Source organism: Vanessa tameamea, chromosome 22 (assembly GCF_037043105.1).
Source record: "Vanessa tameamea isolate UH-Manoa-2023 chromosome 22, ilVanTame1 primary haplotype, whole genome shotgun sequence".
In the NCBI taxonomy this organism is placed as follows: Eukaryota; Metazoa; Arthropoda; class Insecta; order Lepidoptera; family Nymphalidae; genus Vanessa; species Vanessa tameamea.
This window is the reverse complement of record NC_087330.1, coordinates 2,787,512-2,813,444: the sequence shown is the minus strand read 5'-3', so window position 1 is coordinate 2,813,444 and position 25,933 is coordinate 2,787,512. Positions and strand designations below refer to the sequence as shown.

Genomic DNA, 25,933 nt, shown 5'->3' with positions numbered 1-25,933 from the left:
TCCGAACTTCTGAAACGAACTTCGACTTCAAAGTGAAGTAACAAATTCAATTGTCAAAGTCTTCCGTCGAATAAAATTGTGGGTTTCGAATAAAATCTATAAATTTCTAGGTATGAAATCGCATGTTAGCGGTGCATTAGCCGCACTGCTGCTGTTGCACGCTACATCACCGCCTTGAATTTGCAGGGTGAGCGCATTAGGCTTGGCTAAAGGTTTGGCGTCACTGATAGCGGATGTAACTACAACAGCAAAAAAAAAGTTAATTGAGGTGACACATGTATTGACGTTTCGGTTGTAAGATTAAACGGTGACGCTCTTGTAGTGTCATAGCCCTCTCCGCAGGCGCTCTTTACTCCCTTGTGTATTCGCCTCAGAGAGCGAAATATATATTTACTAGGTGGTGTGGCTTTGTTCAAGCGCATCTGGGTTGGTATCACCCAACCATCAGATATTCTACCGATAAACGTCAATACTTAGTACGATTGTGTTCCAGTTCCAGTGATGACATATGAGTGAGCGAGTCAGCGTGATTACAGGCACGCGCCATATAATGTCTTAGTTTCCAAGGTTGGTGGCGCATGGCGACGCAGGGAACGCTTAATAATTTTTAGCTCACCATCATAATGATTATTTCTCCATCCGCCTACCTATTACATAATTTTTTTAAAATAAAATAACGGTCATCAAGTCTTTTTTCCATGTAGTAAGTTCATAAATGTAAATGTAAGGGCAATGGAAATGAGACTGATAAGATAAATCAGGATACAATTAAAATATTATATGTTTCTTAATTGTTGTTATCATAATTAGCACATCATAGTCATATTTAAAATAAATATTTTCAGCATCAAAAAACATCTAAGTTCAATATTTACATTTCAATAACATGAAAATTACCAACAATCATACAACATTATATATGTTATAATTGAATGAACTATGTTATTACGAAATACTAATCGCTGTTACCGAGACTGTACCCTAAGGCGGTGGCGGTCGGCCATTTTACTAGTTTAATAAAGTGACGTGCAGGTGTTATGACGGATGCGATGCTGCGGACTGAGTTCCGTAACGACAGACGAAACGACTTTATTACTTTATATATTAACAAAAGTAGGAAGATGAAAAGATGATACTATGTATGTATAAAACTGCTACGAGTATGTTACAGATGTAATATTAAATACAAAGAGAAACACATACAAATTAAATTAGGTTATAGAGAATAACTACAAGGAATAAACTTAATTACCTATACGAACAGTTTAATACATGATACTGAATGATCTGATAATGAATATTTAGTCTGGTTATAGGGACAGGGTAAAGTTTGTACATCAGGACTGTTTTCGATTGTTGTCTCATCAGATTTCAATTAAATTTCTTATTTTATCTGTATTTTAGTTTAATTCCTCTACTGTATATTTTAAACAGTAAAATATTAACATACTTAAGGCCCTTTTAAAACATTACAACATCTGAAAACTATGAATTAGGTGAAAGCGTTTTATTTTACATCGTATGTAGGTTTGTATTACTTGACTCAACCATTCCTTACATCGCCAATGCGAGAACAACCTCGCGGATTAAGATGTTATATCCCTCGTACTTGTAGTTAAATTGGCTCACTCACCCTTCAAACCGGAACACAATAATACTGAGTATTGCTGCCTCGCGGTAAAATTTGTGATGTTATTACGAATGATAAGGATATTGAATTTGTGATAAATACATCAGATTATTGTAAGCATTTTAAATAGAGAAATTATAACACTAACTAGGGCGTCTTGAAATGAATAATTCACTTGTTATATGTACATAGTTATTACGCCGCTAAATACGCCAATTCTAATTTTGTTTTTGTGCCCGTAGCTTAACAACTCGCTTACTATTTAAACTCAGGGCCGGATCTACCATATGACTTTTTGGGCTTCAGCCCAGGGCCCCGTGGGTTCAAGAGGGGCCCAGCTAAGTCAAGTCAAAGTCAAAAATAAACGATAATGCGAAAGAATCCATAATTTTATTAAATTAAACGGATCAAACCGATTCAATTAATTTAATTCAAGTCTACGTTCCGATATGTCTTAGGTAACTATGTAGTGTTAGCCTAGGGCCCCCTAAATTTACGGTCCAGCCCTGTTTAAACTGTTGCATAGCATTAGCATTGCTGATAGGCGATATAATCAGTAGATATCCCTATTGGGCTTGCACAATGTCCTATCTGGTATTATGTGTATATACTTATTGCAAATCTGTGCAATATGTTAAGGATACATAAAAGTATTTATGTCACGTGTCTGCTTATCAAGAACGAGCCGTTAAAACATTTTTACTAGTAGCAGCTCCGTAATTCTTTGGACACCTGTGACAATAAAAACTATAGTGAACAGTCATTCCGACTCGTAACTTTAATTTCGATTGCAGTCGTTAAAGCATTGGATTACTGTCACTGCGACATAGTTGTTTGCTGAATGTTTCGTCCAAATGTCGTTTTAGTATTTGTAACTATGTTAGATTAAAGGTAAAGACCTATCATCTATAATGTCCAGATGTTTCCTCTTCTCTTGAGAATATTTGGAGATTATTCCAAGGGACTGACACGTGCTGGTTTTCTTCTGTTTCACGAAGTTGTCTTTCACCGAGATAGAGATGAATTTGAGCGAAAATTAAGCATATCAAAATTTAATGGTAGCTGGGATTGAACCTGCGTATTTAGGTTTAGATTCACATATTCTTACCAATGAACCGTCACCTTGTTATGTAGTAAATGTTAAAGGATAGACTTTTTTAAAAGCATTATTTTCGTTTTAGTTATAGTACACCAAAGTATATCTTAGAATTTTGATCGGACTATGTGGTTTTTTAATGCTACTTTCAGACTTCGGCAGTGTTAATATTTCCTTACACCATAACTGTACTATCAACAATTGGATCTAAGATGTTATAACTTTTGTGCCTTTAAAAAACACTTAATCTTGAGTTGCACTAACTCTTTCTAGTTTTTATACAGAGTTTTTATGACCTTTTTCATAATTGAACAGAAATGTAATTTCGTTTGGCGAAACTAAAAGTTCAATTGCAAGGTTTGACTAACGTTTGACTGTAGAAAGATTATATTAACAAATTTAATTATAAATTAATAAAAAAAATTATACGTAACGGGACCGTATTTGATGTTCAACATAATAATATACACATATAAATAATAAATATTTAGTAAGTAAATAACGAGTGAAATGGATAAAAAATATATTCATTTATATTTTATTGCAATAAATAAAATCAACGAAGTAAACACGCCACCCACAAGAGAGTATTGGTGAATAAGCATAATGGTTTAAGAGAGCGTCATGCCGTCGGTCGTCACGGGCTTCGCCCCAAGGTACCTATAGATATTTGACATACATTCCGTATATATGACGACCTCCGTGGTCGAGTAGTGTTCACCGGTTTTCATGGTACGCCACTCCGAGTGTTCGATTGCCGGCCGAGTCGATGTAGAAAAAGTTCATTAGTTTTCTATGTTGTCTTTCGTCTGGGTGTTTGTGGTGCCGTCGTTACTTCTGATTTTCCATAACACAAGTGCTTTAGCTACTTACATTGGGATCAGAGTAATGTATGTTATGTTGTCCAATATTTATTTATTTATTGTAAGCATATTGCCGTACATATATTAGTCTATTATATTAGTCTTTCCTGAAATAGCTGATATAACCGATCTCATAGGAAAACAGTAACTGGTTAATATATTAAATTATCAATTATAATATCCATAATACTATTATTAATATGACAAGGCTACAATTGAATCATTATAACGAATTAACACATGATAAACCACGACATATTAATTTACGTGACATGTCGAATAAGTTACGTAAGTGCTAAGTAAATTTAGCAAGTCGTGACATGTTGGCCAGTTAGTTAACTCGGCGACTTGTCCCTGGATGCGAGTGTTGTTTGAAGACTTGGTTATTAGGTTACTGAGTTGGTACAGACATGAGTTGACTATAACTAATATTGTCGAAATAAATATCCAAGGTTGTCCTCAAAGAGTTCGATCTGTGATCGACAATAGATAAACGTAGATTTTAAAAGAAATTCGTTGGTCCAAACATGGCCAACCACCATTAAATCAAACTAAAAATATACTGGTCAAGTACAAGTGCTTTTATAAGCACTTTTTAATCGCCATTTTTTTTTTATTTTGGAAGCCAACATGATATACAAAGTATCTAATTCTATATATATATATATCAAGTCTTAAAAATATTACCATGTTCACTTTTACAGACTAACTCATCATGTAAGACAAAAAAAAAGACAAGAAACAGACAAAAAATCCAACTGTTATACCTATAATACTTATTAAATAAAGTAAATTCCAAAAACAAAAATTAATAAGTAAAACTAATTGAAATTATAAAGTAAATAGAGAGCACAGGAATAATTATAGTAAAATAAGGGATACAGTAAAAAATAAAAAAAAAGTAAAAACCAACTAACCACCTATAAATGTACTCTGGGCTAAGACTTCCTCTCCTTTAGGGAGAAGGTTTGGAGATTATTCCAACGCGTTGCTCCAATAGTTGGTGAATACACCTGTGCCATAATTTTATTCATATTAGACATATGCAATTTCCTCACGACGTTTTCTTTCACCGTCGAGCACGAGATCATTCATAAACACAAATTATGCTCATGAAAATCGGTTAGTATGCATCTCGGTTCTCCCCTTCCATGGATTAATCTTTGTAGAAAATTCTCGATTTTATACACAGAATTAAATTATACAGTATTTTTAATATCATTGCATATATCAAACGTTAGTAAAGTCAGAAGTTCGTATTATATCAAAGTACTAAGTGCTAGGCTAACTCGTGGTATGTTGGCTAACTTACCTAATTTCGATGAAACGACATCCGACATTTCGAATTTGCTTGAACAGCTGCCTAATTTAGTTTATCTCTTATTTTAAACTGTATTAGATGACATTGCTCGGAATGTGGGTGATAAATTGGAAAAGTACTTTAACACGGGACGTTCTTCTGCAGTTGTTTATTTGTACAACTATATTTGTATTCAGTAGAATATACTTTTGTAATCTTGAACACATTAATAATATAATTCTGTGACTATAATTATACGTTAAAAATGTATTTTAGCGTTATCTTTTATTCAAAGTCAAAAACAAATTATTCTTTATTTAAATAGGCTATTACTAGCTTTTGAATTGTTATTTTCATAAAATTACTGAAAGTATCGGTATTAGACTATGGAAAACCAATAGACGCGGTATCTACCATACATAGTTTTTTTTTTTTAGTCGATTGGTCCCTTTTTAATTAATGCACAGCGAAGCGAGAGTGTAACAGCCAGCGTTGGCATAGCAGTGGCGTTTGCCACTGTTTCTAACAAAATAACAAAATTTATTAGGATATGCATGATATTGTTGTAAATAGATTGATTCTACCGTAAATATTCCTTCTTTATTAGTAGTAAGTTGTAAATAAAATATGACGGCGCATCACTAGCGCCATCTTTTAAATTACGAGGAAACAAGATTTGACAGCTAGTCGACGAGACTGCTAGTTGGCGGGAATGTTGAACGCCGCCATTATTGTGGAGTAATCAATTCCTTATAATTTTTGTGTAATGAAATCTTAAAAAATAATAAACATTTGTATGATTGATATAAACAAAAAAAAAATATTGATATGTTTATTATTTTATTTAAAACAGTGGATAATATCATTTACCATCGTGTTATATACAATATATACATTGTGTTTCTTAGAAATCCCATTTGCTATAACAGGTAAGCTTTTGCGAAACCTTTCGTGGAGAGTGCCATTAAATTGTTAAATATATTGTCATTACTTGATGCTGTACTGTTACTTGTTGCAAGACAAACGACCTGAAACATTTGTGATTATTTAAAATTATTGTATATCTTACTTTACTTGGTGGGAGGGCTTTGTACAAGCTCGTCTCGGTATACGTACCGTACGACGGGCTTGCACAAAGTCCAGTGGTACGCCACTTCCCTATCAGATATTACCGCCAAGCAGCAGTACTCAGTATTGTTGTGTTCCGGTTTAAAGGTTGAGTGAGTGAGTGTATCTACAGGCACAAGGGACATACATCTTAGTTCCCAAGTTGGTAGCCCATTGGAGATGTAATGGATGGTTAATATTTCTTACAGCGCCATTGTCTATAGGCGGGGGTTACCACTTATCATCAGGCCCATTTGCTCGTCCGCCTACCTATAGCATAAAAAACTATCCAATCGAGAAGGCCGCCCGGAAGGTATTCAATTCCGGACAATCTCTGCTGAGTTCTTCAGTTGTTATGAATTTTGTACTTTGAAGGATTACATTACAACGAAACTTGAGTCGAAATAATTCTATACATATTATTATATTACTGATTATATGTAAACTAAATGTAGTCGCACAAAAAATATAACTTCTTAAGGTTTTCTTTCAAATAAGACGATTGTCTGGCCGTGGAATATTAACAGGCTATTACTTTTATTATATATTTGGGCTATTCTCAAGAGAGATTAGTCCAGTAAGACATATAGTGCACGAGAGCATGTTCATATAGTCCTTATTTCTCGTAATCCGATGGGACTTGAAATCCGACACGACCGGAAATAGTTCAGCGCTGGATCATTGATTCTAAGCACTTTTACGAACCATGACAGTGTAAAAAACGACTGAATTTCATGTTGCTTCTGTGAATTTCTTGACAGATAAATCTAATAACTTTTCATTGTTCCGACTGGAAGATGAAATCTAGGACACTATCCACTAGTTAATGTCCTTTAGCTGGGTAAATGCCTTTTTGTATACATTATATTACGTTCATAATCCAATATAAAATTATACAAATACTAATAATATCCAATTGCAATTTTCACATATTTGCTTGTATTACCACATAAATTATACATCGTAGAACAATTAACAAGACATAACATAACACATATATAAAAGTTGTTTAACGAGTCATTAGTTAAACTATGCTCTGTCTTCGTCTTTCGAATGTGAAATCAATGATGACCGAAAGAGAGCAATCTGTGTTGTAGTAAATGCCCGTTAAACAACTTTAATTAGTAAATAATTAAATTATTGATGTGTTACATCTTTCCTCACGCTTTCCCGTAATCCGTGGAAGTGATTTTGTGAAAAGAGACGGAAATATGTAACGTTTAGCCAGGACGAAGCGCGCGCTATTTGATTTGACCAATAAGCGCGCGCTATTTAATTTGTCCAATGAGCGCGCGCAGCGGTACGAATCCACTTTCCGAGACGATATAATGTTAAATATTGCTTGCTCATATCACCAAGGTGTGATCTCAGATGTTACACGTCATATGCGACTAGTATAAGTCTCACTCGTTTTTGTTTAGTTTAACATTGAATACACTCACTTTTATAAGTAACAATAGAATAACTCTTCTCAAAGACATGTTTGTTATGTTGTAATAAAATATAAAATGAAGTAAAATGGTATAAATCAATCATTTATATAATGTGGATGTTTCGTTACGGGTGTTCCGCTAAATAATATATGCGTCACAAATAATGTGGAAATATTTCGATTTAAATTTAATTTAGATATGATACACTAGATTTGTACCGACTTCACTTGAGTGTAAGATCGGTTAATAATAAGAATTAACATTTTTTGTTCAGGCTTAATGTAATTAATTAAAAAGGCGTTTTATTTCGCAATTTTTTTCGTTAAAGGGTTAGTTTAAGTCTTGAAATAAAAATTATATAATAACTGAATCAATCAAAATATAATAATAAGATGGGAAGGAAAATCCATCATGAGCAGAAAGAGTTCAAGCGCAGGACCGATTACTTTCCAACGTCTAAGATCTACCTTGTAATGTTAACGACATTACTAGGTACAATATCAACAGAACGTGAAAGCCTGTTCTGTAAAGCCAGACTCTAAGTTGTCGCTGAGCAGATATCATCAGAAAAACTAGAATTCGAACCTTGGACCTCCTAATCAAACAAACTAAACCAATGATACAAAAAAAAAGATAATCAAACGTACTATTACTGTTTTAAATACATTCGTATGTCATTAAAATTGCGTTAATATTGCTTGAGAGAAACTGTATATCCTAAAAAGTCAAGGCGTTTGGCAAAAAGTATTATAAGTAGGTATAATAAGGAGGTGACTTCGATGGCACATTACTGTATACAATGTGAGCAATAATATTTTTAATTTACTTCATATTTTCTACTAAGAAATGAATTTCCTAACAAACAATAAAGCGAAATTTAAGAGAATTTAATATCCCTTTTATTTGTAAGATCTCAGACCTCCAGCTCCGTCCAAACATCTGTTATCAACGTCATACAAAACGCCTCAGTAGTAGATGAACCATTATTAAACAATATCGCGGACAAGTTTTAAGAATATATGGACAATACATATAATTTTAGTTGATGAGTTTCCAATCTTTAAGATATTGAAATAACAGTATTAGTATATTTTAATAATTTTCAAATGTGAAAAGTTTGGTATAAAATTTGACGACCTCCGTGGTCGAGTAGGGTGTACACCGGTTTTCATGGGTACGCCACTCCGAGGTCCCGGGTTCGATTCCCGGGCGAGTCGATATAGAAAAAAATCATTAAGTTTCTATATTGTCTTGGGTCTGGGTGTTTGTGATACCGTCGTTACTTCTGATTTTCCATAACACAAGTGCTTTAGCTACTTACATTGGGATCAGAGTAATGTATGTGATGTTGTCCAACATTTATTATTTATTAAATCACATGGCTTATGATATGATCAAACCTGAAGAAAAACGGGTTAATATTAATTCTCTTTACATTTTTATGGCTTAAAAACATGGTCAGAGAACATTTCTTCACTGTTACCGTCAAGGTAATAACTTTGAGAAGTTAAGGTAGTCATTTTTTAGGTATTTCTAAACGTAAATTAAATAAAAATGTACGTGCACATCGAAACGATAGAAAAATGTATAAACGGCAAGGACACTTCTGAGCTTTGTTTAAATCATTGTGAAATACAAAATTTTAATTTTAAGTTCAAATCAGATTTCGAATATCGTGCACTACGTAGAGCTTCTAAATAACAGTAATTTGATTGGTTTAATTTTGAATTGTAAAATTAGTACAATGCTTTAAGATAAATAAAAGTTAAAATGAAAATCATCTTTTTTCAAGTAGTATAAATTTTACAATCTCTTGAATCGTCTTTTTACGAGATTTATAGACCCACAACTTTGTTACAGTCGCCTCGGAGTGTATCAAGACTGTTTTTGGTTTCAATTTTAATAAGAGAAAAGCTTTTATTTAGAATTATTTAAATACCATAACATAAATCTCTCAAAACAATATGGATGCTGGTTACCCTACTCAGAAATATTTCTCATTTTGTTCGTTCGTTTTTACGAATAAAATTCACGAACAAAGCGCCCCGTAACAACAAAAGTGTCGGGGAGCAGTTAATAAATAATTTATAAGAAGATCCTGCTTATCTTATCCCGCAGGGTGATTCTTTTCTCGGCTTAGAAGCCAAATTATTTATTTAAACGCAATAAATCTGTTTTAGAAATTGCGTTGCGTTGGAGTGATTGTGAAAGATCTCGCAATTAATGCCATTGTTGTAAATTAAGACTCGGTTTGAGCTTGTTGTTGCTTTTGGATAAAATATTTAAAATAAACGAGAATCATCAAATGTTGCTCTGATTTCTGATGATCAATAGTTTTCAGTTAGGTTTTTAATGTTGAATTATAATATAGTGTTGTCATTATATAAAAGAATTGATGTTATTGTTGCTGTACACAAATCATAATTGTAAGCGTCAATAGCCCAATGGTTTACGCACTGCCTAGCGATTTAAAAGTCGCAGGCGATCCTGACCCCTTGGGCTTATGTCGTCCCCACTCCTAACACAAGTGAGAAGCTTAAATAGGAATATTAGTAATTGCTTAATTAATTGGCGGCATTGGTACTATTCTCTTTAAAAAATGAAATAAAATAAATAATTAAGATCTTTATTTACTAGAAACACGGCATACATATATATTTGATAAAATAATACTGAAAATCCGTATATATTATTTATTTATTATATTTATTTAACATAATTAAGCCTTTTCAATGTATATACATAATAATATTATTTATATTCTTAATAATAATTTATGTAATCAGTAAAATTTACATGACAGTAGGTCGTCCGGTTAGGTACCATTCGCTCATCAGATATTGTACCACTGTCAGTAATGCTCAGTATTGTTGTGTTCCGTTTGAGTGACTACAGGCATAAGAGACAAAAAATGTAAGTCCTCAAAGTTGGTATTGCATTGGTGTTGTGAGGAATGGTTAATATATATATATGTCGCAGACGCCATCTATTGCTTTGATTGACACTCAATATATATATATATATCCTCCTGCCCTTATCCCAACTTTACTTGGGGTCGGCGCAGCATGTCTTCTTCTTCCATACTTCTCTGTCGGACGTCATCTCACTAGTAACATTCTTTCTAACCATATCGTCTTTCACGCAATCCATCCATCGTTTCTTGGGTCTTCCCCTACCTCTATATCCATCCACATCCATTTTCAAAACCTTTCTCACAACATGGTCCTCATTCCTCCGCATAGCATGCCCATACCAAGACAGCCGGTTTCCAGATAGCTTCTCGGTTACCGGTGCCACTTTCAAACTTCCTCTTATGTACTCATGACACTCAATAGAAGGACAATATTTATAACTTTAGTACGCTGGAGTTAAGTAGATGGAGCGGCAGCGACGGGATTAGCGTCGGTCACGGGTAGACAGCCGTCATAGGAAAATAAATGAACTCAAAATATAAAAATAAAGAAAATATATTTGAATTGTTACAATGTCTCGACAATCTAATTGTAAATCTGTTAACGATTTGGTCCTCATTTACCTTCGTTATATATATTTTTTTTTATTGTCACCATAGGCCACCTGATGGTGAGTAGTCATCACCACCCATAGACAATGGCGTTGTAGACCATTAATCATTCCTTACATCGCCAATGCCCCACCAATCTTGGGAACTAAGATGTCATGTCCCTTGTGCCTGTAGTTTCACTGGATCACAACAATACTGAGTACTGTTGTTTGGCGGTAGAATACCTGATAAGTGGGTGGTACCTACTCAGACAGGCTTGCACAAACCCTACTAACAAGTAATTTATGTTGTGATAGTGACCACTTACCATCAAGTGGCCAATTTGCCAGTGCAAGTAAATAATAAGAAAATAAAAGCGTAAGCGGATCTCTTCCAGTCAGCATTTGAAATAAAGAGAGGAGAATAAATCCACAAGGTACATAAAAAGTATAATATACACCATTCTAAGCCGTCTCTTCAGAAACAGCGGGCCCGTGGCAATTTCACCTAGAGTTTATTAATTAAGTTTATATATATGGTAAGGTCAAAATGTATGGAAATTATATTTTAAATCGATTTACAACGTGGTCATAAATGACGAAGGTTAAATAGTTTAGACGAAAGCAAAGAAATGGGTTTATTAATCGGTGCTACACTGAGTTTACCTTCGCCAATAACACGTCGATTAACGAATTAAATTGAAAAATCACCAAAACGTAAAGAAATTACATAAGTTATTATATCGACGAAGATTTATTTCATACAAACCGCTTTGACTCGAATCAACTTTGTCTAACGCAAAAATGACTGATCAGACCAAAGTCGAGACGATTCATGACAGTTTCGTCAGTCCAGACGGAACCAGAAAATGTATAATATTCGATAAAAATATTTCATTTCGCTATATTCCGTGTGCTTTATTTTATAAATTTTTTACAGTTGTTATTTTAGTTGTTCGTAAAGTAGTGTTTGTGTTCATAACATATTATATTCTGTTTGTGAACACTCTGTTTACAGTCACGGAGACTATCCCACAAGAAACACTGGATTATCTTTAAGCTTTATCCGCGGGTTGGACTTTAGGCCGTAATAGTTTCATGAGAGAAGCGATTTTATTCTCATTTATTTGTTTTATAAATTTATCAAATATCACAATACTATATCATTGTGACGGTAGATATATACTATACTGGCTACTTATTTAATATATATATAAATAAAAAAATAAAAATAAAAAAAAAACCCCAATCATTTCCTTTTCACCTTCTCTACATATCGACTGGCTTGTCATCAGTTTTTTTATTTATTAATAGGAATAGAAAATACATTTGGAAAAACATGTCCAGCAGTGCAATAAAAACAATAAATAATTTACTTTTTTACTATGATTTCTAGAACAGTACCAAATAACAAATTTTAAAAAGATTAGTTTTAATTATAATCAATAAGATATTTACTATAATAAACATAATTATGTCAATGCAGGTAGGCTAACTACGATGTACATAACAAACGCTAATGCTTATGAAAACGCTGCTCTCAATCAGCCTGCTGCGTCGATATCAGCGTCCCACCTTTATTCCATATTTGCCTTTACTAAGCGAGCGAAACCGTCGCCTACAAATGTTTCATAAATCTCGGGATCAAGAATCTCCGTGAAATTGTTTCGTTTCAAAACAAGAGCTCTATTGTTTCAGAGTTATTGTTATTTTTTTCAAATGTAACCTTTTAGTTTGTTTAAGTTTAATGCTTCGGTGCGTTCGTTTTATGTTTATATATTGAATTTATAAAATCACGTGCAAGAAAAATGTCCGTTTTACTTCTAATCGAGTTACGCATGAGTAATATGTTATAAATATTCTGTTGCGATATCGTAAGATAACGTTATTACGTATTTGGAGAAACGGATACAATTTTTTTTTTAAATTACAACGATTATTTTCCTCTGACCTATTCCAGGTACGGAAGTTATCCCAATGGATAACTAGACTAGCAAACGAAGATATTATAGTACAATTGTGTATGGGCAAACACAAGTATCCTCTGTATTTTCACTCTCTCTTAATTCGATTGGATGGAAAATCGGACACTTTGGGAAAGAGTTCAGGCGCAATTTAGATTTTCATGCTCTAAAAAGCACAGAACTGAAAACACTGCTAACTTACTCTAGACTACTACTGAGAATTTCTAGATGGAAAAACTAATAATATTTTATTGCATCATCCCGGAATTTAAACGCAGGAAATGGAAACACAAGACCAACGAGTTATTTTTTTTAGAAAATAATGGATATCTTAATGGATGTATATTTAAAAATATGGCACAGGCGGGCAGGCGGACCACAATGGGCTCAATACCCAGGTGCTGTAAGAAATATTAACCTAATTCTTTAATCGCCAATGTGCCTCCAAATTTGGATACTGTATCCCTTTTACTTGCCGTTACGTGATGAACTCGGTACAGAGATAAATTATAGTCTGCCATAGAACATAGGGCACTTTTAATCCTTAATACATGCGTCCCTCACCTCCCCAAAAACACAGACGAAGCCGCAGGAGGAATCCAGTTTTAAATAAAGCGACCTCAATCGGGTCACGGTCTATTTCTGGTAATTCAAAATCGTGGAGCACTGATTTAAAATGTTACCAATGTTTTAGTCAATTCCTTTGGTTTTTTCTTCAATTATCTTTTGCTCTTTTGATGATTAATTACGCATTTGTCATAAATCATCTAAATGTTCGAGGTCTAGTTGTTTTATAGTATTTATATGGTCGGTCATTCTTATGGGGCCATAAAATTATGCCCTATTTTTAAGTAGAATAAACTCGAAAACAAATTATTTATCACAGTATTATCCATTCAAAAAATACGTGTCTTAAATCATCTAACTGGGTCAATTTGTTTTCGAGTAATTAGTGAATATATTTACAAATAAAAACGTACGACCTGTTGCTCGGAAGACGTTTCTAAAGGACGGTTCTGCGAGAAAATTATTATTACAAGCTGTAATTTAATTTACTTTAATAACGCATAATAATATTTAAGTGTAAAACACACTTGCTAAGAAAATGTCGTATTAAAATATCTAAAATAAATTTTAAGCACATTTTGCTGAGGCGTGATAACGGGTGAGAAGTAATGGATGTCAAAACAAACACATTAAGGAATGAGGTCACGTGTGGCGTGACCTTATGAAGTGTCGTGTTTGAATATTAAAATATTTTTTGTATAATATTCTACCCGTTTTTTTATTATTTGGTACTGTAAAAATATCTATCTATGAAGTAGTTTAAATTAACAAATAAATATAATATTCCTAAAAATATTTTTAATCTAAATCAGACTATTCGTTTAGTTTAAAGTGAGATAGATAGATGCTTTAAATCATGAAAAATTTTGTACATCTTGCCACTATTCCTGAAAATCTACTTTATTCTAGTAGGCCTTTACAAGTATTTTTGAATCGATATTTAACGCAGTACAAATGATTGAATTTGATTGAACGTAACGATGGTAGAGTTGAAATATTGACGATGCAAAAATGGTTTATTGTAAAGTTTACTTGAATAGAATACATTTGATAAGATTTGTATCGTTCTTGTTAATTTTTTAATTTCTTTTGAATTTATGGAAGGGTTACGATCAGTTGAGTGGTATGTTCGATACATTTACGGTACCATTATAATGAATTTGTAAAAAGTCTCCATCGAACATATGTGTGGATTTTTTTTTATGCAAAGTCAGACCCCCCGTAATTGGGTTTTTATGCAATGTAAATGTTTGTTTTGACATGGACTAATACATGTTAACATCTGCTGGGATATACATACATACGCAGACAAACATATGGTAACTCTGTTCCCTTATTGAAATGGAAGGAAACGAAAAAAGGGGAGAATAAATAAACGAGCCCAAGTCATTCAAGTATTTATCTAAGCCTTTTAAAACTTTTCGTGCATGATGAACTTCTTTACTAGCCTACCGAGGCATAGCAGTGCCAACATAGAAAGTTTAGGTTTCTAATGCGAATGTTTCGTCAGAAAAATCCAATGACTTTTAATGCAGACGTCGACGAAATCTGTATTGTATACCGACGATATAATTTGTTAAACATTATTTATAAATATAATTAATTTAAATGCTATTGGTGCGCCAAATTGACATAATTTTACGTGCACTTTAAATACTGTCAAATGAATTATTATTAAAACATTAATTACGTGAATTATAATTGATTGAATTGAGCAAATGTGTTATTTACAATGGAATGAGATTTAAAAAACTATCCAATGAAATGAAAGTAAGATTATTGTTATAGGAATAGAATAAAAAAAAAAAAAACTTCTAGAAGAAGTGTCCAAGATGGTAGAGCTTAACCTTAACGCGGTTTTGTGAGGAATACATGTAATAGAATTTCATACGACAATTGCAGGTTTTCTTATGCTATTATCGTTAAGAGCAAGTTTATATAATCTGGGTTATTTTGGATAAACATAATATAATTATTTAACTACTGTACCATTTTTCTTATTTATCTAACTAGGCAGCCTGGAAAACAGCCACCTAGCCTGTGGTTGCTACCGCCCAAGGACACTGAACTGTAAGAAATATTAACCATCCCTTACATCGCCAATGCATAACCCTCCTTGGAAACTATAATGTTTTGTGGTTCCACTGGGTCACTTAAACCGGAAACCTTTTAAACTAAGAACACAACAATACTAAATATTGTTGTTTGGTACCTACCCCACCAGCAGATAAGTTATCATGTCTTAAGATTGCTTAAATTATTTTCAATAAACGGACCAAACCAAACATTGTATATAACTCATTTATAAGTGTATAACCGCTCTTAAATTTCACCTTCAATATATTTACAAATTGTGACGTTATACAAAAGAAAACGTCTTAATTTAACATTATTGTTGAAAGCAGACAATTCGCGCTGCTTGCCGCTAAACAAACAGACGAACAAATGATTTAATTACACCTTTTGTTTGAAATCCATGGAAAACATTAATTTTACAACATTGTTTATTAATTGAAATAATAATTGCTAAACAAATTTCAACCTTAATATGTAACGCATAGAATACCATCTGAATTTGTTAAGGTGAAATAAAAATTAACCCTTTATTTGCAGTATGGGGTCGATTTGAACAGTTGTTGATTTTTTCTTTTGGTGTTAGTCTGCAGATATAAATACAGGTATGTTTGAGGGTACGGTGTGTATAGTATATACCGTTTGGTCTATTATTGACCAGCAAAATGCTGCCCATAGTACTGGTACTATTTGTCGCTCAGGTGAGTTTAATTTTTTATATCCATACAAGAATATGTCTGTCCTAATTAAACGTCAAATTTGAATCTGTTTAAAATAATTTTTATATTTATTTTTTAGCTTAAAACGAAATTAACATATTGAGTAAAATATGAAAAATGTTTTCCTATTCAATATTGCGCAAGGGTCCTGTGTGATAAATGATATTCTCTTTTTTTGCAAAATAGTTTTTTTTTTTTAATTTTTTTGTTATTATTTGATAATGTTAGCTTTGATAAGTTGGATCTTCATCCTGCGTCCTTGACCTATTTAGGGTCGATTCCATAAACGTAATAGGAATATAAATTTTACGTTTTGATTATATTTTAATTTAATATTTTCGTTTTTTGTTATTAGCAATCGTTCAGTGTACATGTTAACAAAACAGGATAACAAAATTTAGGAAGTTTAAACTTTAATAATTTTGTTCTCCTCAATTAAAAGTTTAGAATTGTGTAGTTCCCTCTGTATGGCACAGTATAACTTTAAAAACAATTTATTATATCAATTAGAAGTCATTTGGTTCGAATATTACATAACGTAATTATATAACGACAACAAATGAAATGATTATGTCAATGAGTCAATTAATTAAATCTCTAGAAAAACATTCATTAGTGCGGAATCTACGATTGCGTCTCAGCACAAAAGCATTAAGATATTTTTATAATTTGAAAGACGTTAAGTTTCGACCACTGTGATTAATCATAAAGGACTAATCAATTGAGAAGAACCTATTTTATTGAGCTCTTTACTAGTATACTCTCATAATTCAATCGGACTTAAAATCCGACTGGAAATAGTTCAGTCGTGGGACTTTTATTTGCTTTCCAAGACACGGGAGAGAATAAACTGCCTACTTGTAAATTCCACGTTGCTACTGCTAATTTAATGACGGAAAATATTGTAGGTAGATTTCCTTAGCCCGGCTCGGGACGTTTCTGCGGTCTTGTAGCCAATAAGACCAACGTGGCGGATTATGTAAAACTTAAATGAAAAATAAAACAGTGGTAAATTAATTTGATATGAAATTGAGACTTGGTGAGTTTAACTTTATGCTGTCTTTGTGTTCCGGTTTGAAGGATGAGTGAGCCTGGACTAAAGGGATCTTGATCTAAGTTCTTATGGTTGGTGGCGCATTGGCGAAGTAAGGATTGGTTAAAATATCTAACAGTGCTATATGGGCAGTGGTGACCATTTATCATTAGATGACTTATCTGCCCGACCACTTAACTTATACAAAATAATAATAATTTAGGAAATCCAATATTACCCAATCTTAAACAACAGAATAAACACGAAATTTTGCAGTCTTTCATATAAAGACTACAAAAGGTAAAAAACAAAAGGTTTTAATGAAATCCATCCTCACTGGTTTTCAAAGGGGATGAAAGAATGTATGGACGTTCGTATTTTTTTGTAAATAGAAACTTGAAAGTTCCTAGTTCACTTTAATCTTTATTTGCTGCGGAACTAATTTATCGCTGCGACAAAAGTTAAAAAATAACTTATAGATGAAATAGGCTAATCAAAAACTCTTAACATTTGAGAAAGGACTGTAATTAAAATTAAAAAATAATTAATAGTTTGGACGAAGAAATTCGCACTCAATCAAATTTTAATATTGGTTTTGAAGTACACGTAAACTGTACGTATATCATCGAGCATTCCATTAGTGAGTTGTGCAGATATAGTTATCTCGATACGAATTTACGTTGGATTTACATGAGAATGTTGAACATGACAATGTTGTACGAATCTCACTCGTATATTGAAATCTCGCTGTGGAAGTGACGGCCGCTTTACGTGATAGGGTGTCTATGCGAGACGAATATCTAGGATAAGTGTGAATAACCTGTTTCATTTTTAAGTATAAGAATTAATTTCCTAGGAATTACTGTATTATTATGTTTCGATCGAATTGTTTTTTATCGAAGTAATTTTATATTTGAGGATTGTTTGAAAAGAAATTGTATATAAATGTATTTATGGACTAAAAGATTTATTTATGTCTTTCGAACTTTAATATTTGAAAAAGTCAATTTTTGTCATTTTATTTTTATTTTCAATGTAATTAATGTAACTTATATTTTCCGCAATATTTCAAAATCATGCTTACGTTTGTTGTGACTACCACTACAATATTCAGAATATTGTCCCCAATTTTTGACGATGAAATAGGAAATATAGGGATAAGCGAAACCATTACTCAAAAATCAAATCAAAACATACTTTATTCAAGTGACTAAGCACTTTAAAATCGACATGTTTTAGGATTAAATTCAATTTATTGGTAATGTGCTGCGATTCCGAAAGTAGAAGGTACCACTCACTCACCAGATATCCGACCGCCAAATATCAATGCTTAGTATTGTTGTGTATCGGTTTGAAGGGTGATCCAGTGTACTACAGTCACAAGGGACATAACATCTTAGCTACCAAGGTTGGTAGGGCGTTATGTAAAGAAGGTTATGGCAATGGGTGAGGGTGATCGTTTACCATCAGGTGAACATTTCCCCTCCACGTATCCTTAATATAAAAAAATAAACGAGAAGAACAGACACGAATTCCATTAGTTACAATTTTTCTGAAAATAAACTGGTAGGATAGTATGGCAATCTAAATTTAATATGATGCATTTTTTCTTTTATGGCAATTATTGCTTTAATTAAATATATATATAAAAAAAATTAGGTCCTTAGTTTTAGTCTATATTTATGAATTATTAGCTATTTTAATAAAATCCAATGAACGTACTGAAACGGGAATTAATGAACACGTTGAAGGCGTTTTTCATTGTTTTTTTTTTAATTTTAAAATTGTTTTGAATTTGGAATTCTAAGTAGAATTAATGTTAGTCTCCTTCACAGTAGACAGTATTCAAAATATTAATAAAATAATAATAATTAAATTCAACGTTTAATTCAAAATATTTTGAAAATAGAACTTTATTTTCGTTTCTTTTGGATTAAGTCTACTGTTATAATATCTTCTATCAGGATAATGTTCGCGTTTTAATTAATAATTTCATGAAAATGCTTATTTTATATATTAAATTCCATTTCTTGACAAGGCAGCATGTCATAAAGTTATTTGCAATGCACCTTCCAAAATTCCAAGCAGGTAATGAAAACAGTTTTCAAACGACGGATACGATTCACGTGGGAATTTACGAATTGCAACGGAACAACAGACTATATAACATTTGTTAGAGAATTGTTCAGAATAGTTATTTGTGGTTAGCCGCCATCTTGTGTGTTCGAATTTTGATTTAACCACGTGCCTTGTTATTCGGATTAATGATCATTACGATTATTTAGCACTAATAATTATTGAAATAATCTTGGTCCAGGGTTCATACCCCGGGTCGAACCAATAAAAATGTTAAATTTTTTTTCTATCGAGTAATACTTACAATACTAGTATCGACGTTGTTACTTTTTACACTCCCGTGCCTTGGAAAGTCCGTAAAGACTTTAGTGCGCCTGAAATCCTTCCAAATCCTGTCAAAACCCATTGTGGTCAATGGGTTTGCCATGTTTAACTCTATTGTTTTACATTTTCTCCTGGCTCAAATCGTATCATTTTGTTATATAAATGTTTAAGAGCGCATTCGCCGCACCGTCAGTGGTAGGCGTCCAATTCAAAAATTTCAACGAGGTCGCTCCAGTTTCCGACAATGGCAAACTTGTCTCAAGGTAAGAAAATAATTCATTATCATACTAAGTTCGAACCAATGAAGTTCTGTCAAAACGGCAGTATACAAGGTGGATATCAGAAGACTGGTGATATTATCAATAATTATTCGGTATTGACTTGTCGATAACAGGTGCAATTTATACAACATCTTAGTGACCGTATTTCGATACTGCTGTATCGAATGTGTGATGTGATGACCGTAGCCCATTGGCACGTCTGTTATTTTTTATATTTAAAATCTCTGCTATCACAAATATAATCAACAACAACAATATTAACAGCCTGTTTATTTCCCACTGCTGGGCTAAGGCCTCCTCATCTTTTGAGAAGAAGGTTTGGAGCATATTCCACCACGCTGCTCTAATGTGGGTTGGTGGAATACACACGTGGCAGAATTTCGTTGAAATTAAACACATGCAGGTTTCCTCACGATGTTTTCCTTCACCGACGAGCACGAGATGAATTATAAACACAAATTAAGCACATGAAAATTCAGTGGTGTTTGTCTGGGTTTGAACCCGAAATCATCGGTTAAGATGCACGCGTTCTATCCTCTGGGCCGTCTCGGCTCTCAAAAATAATCATTCATTGCTAATTCATTTGAAACATTCAATTTTATGCTAGTTACATCACCGATGGTTCCATCGCGTACATCGATGGCGGCGACACTCCCCTTTACGCACAAATGATAATACAATCAATCAACGACATGGCCGACACAAGCGACACTGATTCCTGGGCAAATGCTGTCATCCAAACTATTGCCACAGTCGGTGAGCTCGCTAACGGCGTCCCCGGTGATGCTTGTGAGGCTGCTGCTGTAAGTACTTTCTGTATCACGTGTGATTATATAAAACCTCTTTTGGATTTTACATATTTATGTCGAATTATCTCCTATGGTCGAATTAATATTTAAATATAAACTTGATTTGTCTTTGCAATAATTTTATGGACGAATTTAATATTTTTGGAGAATTGTATATATCTTTTTTATATTTAGCTCATCAACGCATACGCGTACTCCGTCAGCACTGGTAACAGCGCTGGACTCCGTGCTGCACTTCCCAACTTCGTGCAACGCATCGCTGGATACGTTGACACCATCGTCCAACTCGTCGTCAACCCCAACGGCGTCCGTTACTCGGTAAACTGTTTTATATTCAACCCTGTGTCATTATTTGTGCTTGCATCATCTGTACTTTTTAATCACTAGATGTGCCCGCGACATCGTATGCATTTGAATTTAACAAAAAGTTATTGTTGTACCCTAAGTTACACCTTATTACACCAGCTATCTGTCCGTGAAAGTCCCGTCAAAATCGGTGCAGTCGTTCTAGAGATTAGCCGAAAAAAACAGACAGACAAACAGACAAAAATTGAAACAAACGGTACATTGGTATATGTACCGTGTATACATATGCATTTAGTAAAATGCGGTCATTTTAATATTACAAACAGACAGTTCAATTTTATTATATAGTTTATAATTGGAACCAAACATAAATACTTTGTATAGTTGTGTTCCAGTTTGAAGAGTAAGTAGTCCAGTGACTACAGACACAAGAGACTTAATATTTCAGAATGACATTACCCAGTGTATGGGGTATTAATTATATTCAGCGGTTCTAGAGAACGCGTGAAGTTGATCTGCAATCACGTGATCGATTTTTCCTTTATATTTAAGTGTGTTTTATTGAATTTTCTATGAGTTTCCATTCGTATATTTTTGTTTGTCTGTTTTGTTCCGCATTATTTCTAGGTAGAGTTATAACTATCGAAGTTAATATCGGTTAAATTATAAAAACTCTAACCTAACCTGACCGAAAGATTATAAACTATTGAAATATACGTTTAGTTATAAGTTGAATCACCGTTCATAATCTTTCGACAGTTTACAATCTCGTAACACCCTTACAATAGATCTATGACAATTAACAAATATTTCTATTTCCAAAATGTTGTCACGTGATAAAATAGAGCGTAACACAATATGATGCGGTATGACTTGCGTTTCAGTTGCAGGGTGTCGATCATTTGTACGTCGACCATTAATCACCGCCATTGTCTCAACTTGTCTAACCTGAGCATTGAAAATTGATTGTTATTGTTATCAATGGTATTTTTATGCTCTTAACAGATCCAGACGTCATTAATTGATTGGACTGGCAATTAATTTTCTTGGTGGTAGGGCTTTGAGCAAATCCGTCTGGGCAGGTACCACCCACTCATATTCTGCCGCCAATCAGCAATACTTGGTATAGCTGTGTTCCGGTTTGAAGGGCGAGTGAGTCAATGTAACAGGCACAAGGAACATAACATCTTAGTTCCCAAGGTTGTTGGCGCATTGAAGTAAGGGATGGTTAATATTTCTAACAGCGCCAATGTCTGTGGGCGGTGGTGACCTAACTTATCAAATAAAAAAAAAAAAACATTCTAGTTAATCCAAGAGGAACTTATTTGTATTTAAATAATTAAATTAAAACGAGTTAATCTAAATTACTGTAATTAATTAATATATAATTATTAATAGTGATGTGAGAATAGGCGATTGATTTCAAACTCACACGATCGCTTTTATTGTTGTAATAAAGCTTTATAAACAACAATAGGTCGGTAAATTGGTGTAATTAATTAACTAAATTTTAATTTAATTATTACGTGATCTATGATTCCATTTTGATTTATTCATTGAATAAAATTAATACATCTATTTTTGTCATATATTTGGTATAAATCGATATTTTTTTGTATTGTTTTTTAAAATAATTTATTGAATCATTATTTATATCCAGTCTGGTCCAAGAGGCAAGTGCCTTGGTGGTGGCAGAAGTTACCAATTTGAGGAGGCATGGGATGGTATCCTTGACAAAGCCAACGCTTACCAAATTGGGTAAGTACAGTTTTTTTTTTATTACTTAATTATTGTATGTGATCTCAAGATTATAATGTCCATCTCCTGATTGAAATTCGGTTATGGTGGATCCCAAATAGCCAGCAGCACAGTCACAGTCCGTGTACTTTAATTTTTACAATGGTTGAACTATTGTTCTTACTTTGCCGGTGCTTAGCGTGTAGCTGTTTTTCATATATATATGTCGTTTCATCATAGGCTCGTCATAAGTTTTTTTTTTTCAAATGTATATTTTTTTAATCAACCTCTATGGTCTTTACATTAAAAGCATTAATGCTATGTTAACGAATTTGTGAGTGAAAGGAAAGTATTTCAAAAAATATTTTATTTATAACAAAATTTTAAGAGAAGATTTTTTTTTGATGAAAATAATTATTTTTATATTCAAATGTTAATAAATGTTATGGAAAATATTCGTATTTATTACAATTTTTTTTTTTTAATTCTTTCAGTCTCTTGAACGAGGAGTACTGCGCTGCCAAGCGTCTGTACAACGCCTTCAACATCCGCAGTAACAACGTAGCCGCCGGCGTCACCGCCGTCACCACCAGACCAGTTAACCAACTCGTACAACTTGCGCTTCCACAACTTGCACAAGTAAGTTGATTTATGAAACCTTTACTTTACATTACTTTTATTGCAAAACGTCGTATGTCTATTTTACAGGAGAACTCAAAAACTGTATACTGTATGTTTCATAATTATAATATTTATAGTTACATATAAATCGATGATTCAATGCTAATTCGTTTCAAAAGATACGTATTTTTACATTTTTTTAAATTGTAATATAATTGTTACATACGACCTTCTGCTCTGACACTAAATATTGGCCGATATTGTTCGGTATAGTCAAGCGTGTATTTCGCTATAAAAACGACGTAAAGTAGATAAAGGCTTTAACTCACAATGACCTCTCGGTCCGATACATAAATTTGTTAAACAGTCCAAATTGCAGACGAGTTATACAGAAATATGAAAAAAAATGAAATATCAATATTGGGAACTTTAGTGGAATATTTACAACTTTTACAAGAAAAGTGTGGACATAGCTACGCCTGACTGACATCGTTATAGTGAAATCATCGAATCGACTTCGATGGTAGTTTAAAATCTGGAATTGTATTAAACAAAATGGAAATGACGCTGTGGATAATTTACGTGGATTTCGCTTCCAAGCAAGAAACGTCATGAGCTTAGTTTGAGTGATCTCATTCTTGGTAGTAAATAAATACGGATGAAATTATTTCATATAATATGTGTATATATTATATATAAAACAAAACATTATTATGTACCGTGGTGGAATAAATTCCCTTCTTCTTAAGAGACAAGGACGCTTTTGCCTAGCAGTAAGCGGACTAGAATTAAACATTTTAAAAGGTAAAAAAATGTGCCGAATATAAATGGCAAATATCAAGTTAACGAGTCGCAGTATCTCAGAAAGTTATTTTAATATGCGAAATATGTATAGTGCGCCCGATAAAGAAACATAATCTTGGTCGTAGTATGCTATCAGAAAATCGTACATACAGTTAGTAAATCTCACGAGAATCTTGAAGATAATTGTGAACAGAGCCTTCGGTTTACAAGTGAGCTTAAATCTCGTGAGATTTATAATAAACTAACGCTACATTGATATTGTGTGAACAAACTCTAAACTCATTCGAGAACACGATAGTAATCATGTCATAAAATGATACGCGACTTTGTCTGTAATAATGATGAACATTAAAACGATATAAGTTACAAAATTGCGTATCAATGTTTGTTTGAGTGGTACAAAGTAAAGTTGACATTTTATGATGTCATCCAGACCGATTTCGGCCGAGCTAACCAACTACACAGGACATTAAAGTTCAATCTCTGTTCCCTTGCTCATAATCCGATGGAACGGCAAATCCGAAACGAACAGGAAGAGTTCAGGCGCTGGACCAGACGGTTTGAAGTGCTTTTCGAGGCGTGAGAGTCTATTTATGTCTACGTTAGACTGTTACTGATATTTTTTTTTGACAGAAAAACCCAATAATTTTTTATTGGTCCGATCTGAAATAATATACACAGTTAGCTGTTTGTTTTTGTTCAAATGCTTTGTAATATAAGCGCATAATTCATGTGATTTATTTATTTATTAGCTTCTAGGGTAGCCAACATAAATGTTTTATCTACAAGCAAGCAATGTACTAAAGCAAACAAAACGGTCAAGATTATCATATTAATTCTCACTTCTCACGTTCTTATTGTGTGTTTACATGATTTGCGATAATTAAATCTTTTTTTTTTCTTTTCCTAGTTCTTGAGAGTAGTCGCTAATGGAGGAAACCCAGTTCAAGCTGGAGCCAACGCCAAGAATGCTCTTCTCCAATCTCTCCCCAAAATCCAGTACTGAGGAAATCAGATCGATCAATCATATGTAGTAGTTGTATATATCGAATAATAAACCGCAGAATAATTTAACCAATAAAATATTCGTCTTACTAATAAATAGTTCTATTTCTTTCTTTCAAATGACAAATTACTTATGAGAGAAGGAGTGAAAACGATGTGTCACTCTTTACCTTAAGAACTTATATTAGTAAGGTCGTTTATATATTTTTGTATTTATTGATTACAGGACAAGATAATAAAAGCCTTATATTGTTATATATTAAGACTTATATTTCTTGTATTGATATACCAATAGATGGATGTTTATTGCTATGTAAATATAAGTTTTTAAGTAACAACATGATTTTGCTTTTATTTTTCGACTCACGATATATATTTCACATATTATTTCGAATAAAGATGTATTCTGAAAGATTTTCTTATTTCTTTCCTCTCCCGATATTGATAATCCTTTATTTGATACTAGCGGGTCTCACGTTAAACTTCGCGTTCATTCAAATGTTCTTTTAGGAATTCAGAAAATTATGACGTTGATTTCATTACATTGTAAACTGCAAGTCACATTTGGCGCCGAAATGAAACCTCTTTTGAATGTTTTTTTTTAATTTCAAATAGTATACATTAGTTCAGTTAAAATTGGAGTTTGTCGAAAACAATTTACTTTAATTTTGTTTTCATTTTTTT

The 25,933-nt window shown here is 33.0% G+C and overlaps 1 protein-coding gene and 1 long non-coding RNA gene across 2 annotated transcripts; one reads left to right on the top strand and one right to left on the bottom strand.

Moving 5' to 3' along the window:
• Positions 1–5,712: 5,712 nt before the first annotated feature.
• Positions 5,713–7,536, bottom strand: LOC135193935 (uncharacterized). Its single transcript, XR_010309520.1, has 2 exons — positions 7,439–7,536; positions 5,713–5,917 (listed from the first exon to the last, which is right to left on the bottom strand). It is a non-coding gene; the product is annotated as an uncharacterized LOC135193935 (long non-coding RNA).
• Positions 7,537–16,125: 8,589 nt separating this feature from the next.
• LOC113394833 (fibroin light chain-like) lies at positions 16,126–25,661 on the top strand. The gene is made up of 7 exons (XM_064218452.1): positions 16,126–16,235; positions 19,858–19,949; positions 20,575–20,770; positions 20,951–21,094; positions 22,743–22,840; positions 23,314–23,458; positions 25,155–25,661. Exons 1-7 carry the CDS (start codon positions 16,200–16,202, stop codon positions 25,248–25,250), a joined length of 807 nt encoding a protein of 268 aa, XP_064074522.1. The 5' UTR covers positions 16,126–16,199; the 3' UTR covers positions 25,251–25,661.
• Positions 25,662–25,933: the final 272 nt, after the last annotated feature.

Excerpts from the sequence above, each read along its gene's own strand:
- LOC113394833 (XM_064218452.1), top strand. The coding sequence starts at position 16,200 with ATGCTGCCCATAGTACTGGTACTATTTGTCGCTCAG. Across the intron at positions 19,950-20,574 it reads AATGGCAAACTTGTCTCAAG|TTACATCACCGATGGTTCCA; the intron begins GTAAGAAAATAA and ends ATTTTATGCTAG. Across the intron at positions 20,771-20,950 it reads ATGCTTGTGAGGCTGCTGCT|CTCATCAACGCATACGCGTA; the intron begins GTAAGTACTTTC and ends TTTTATATTTAG.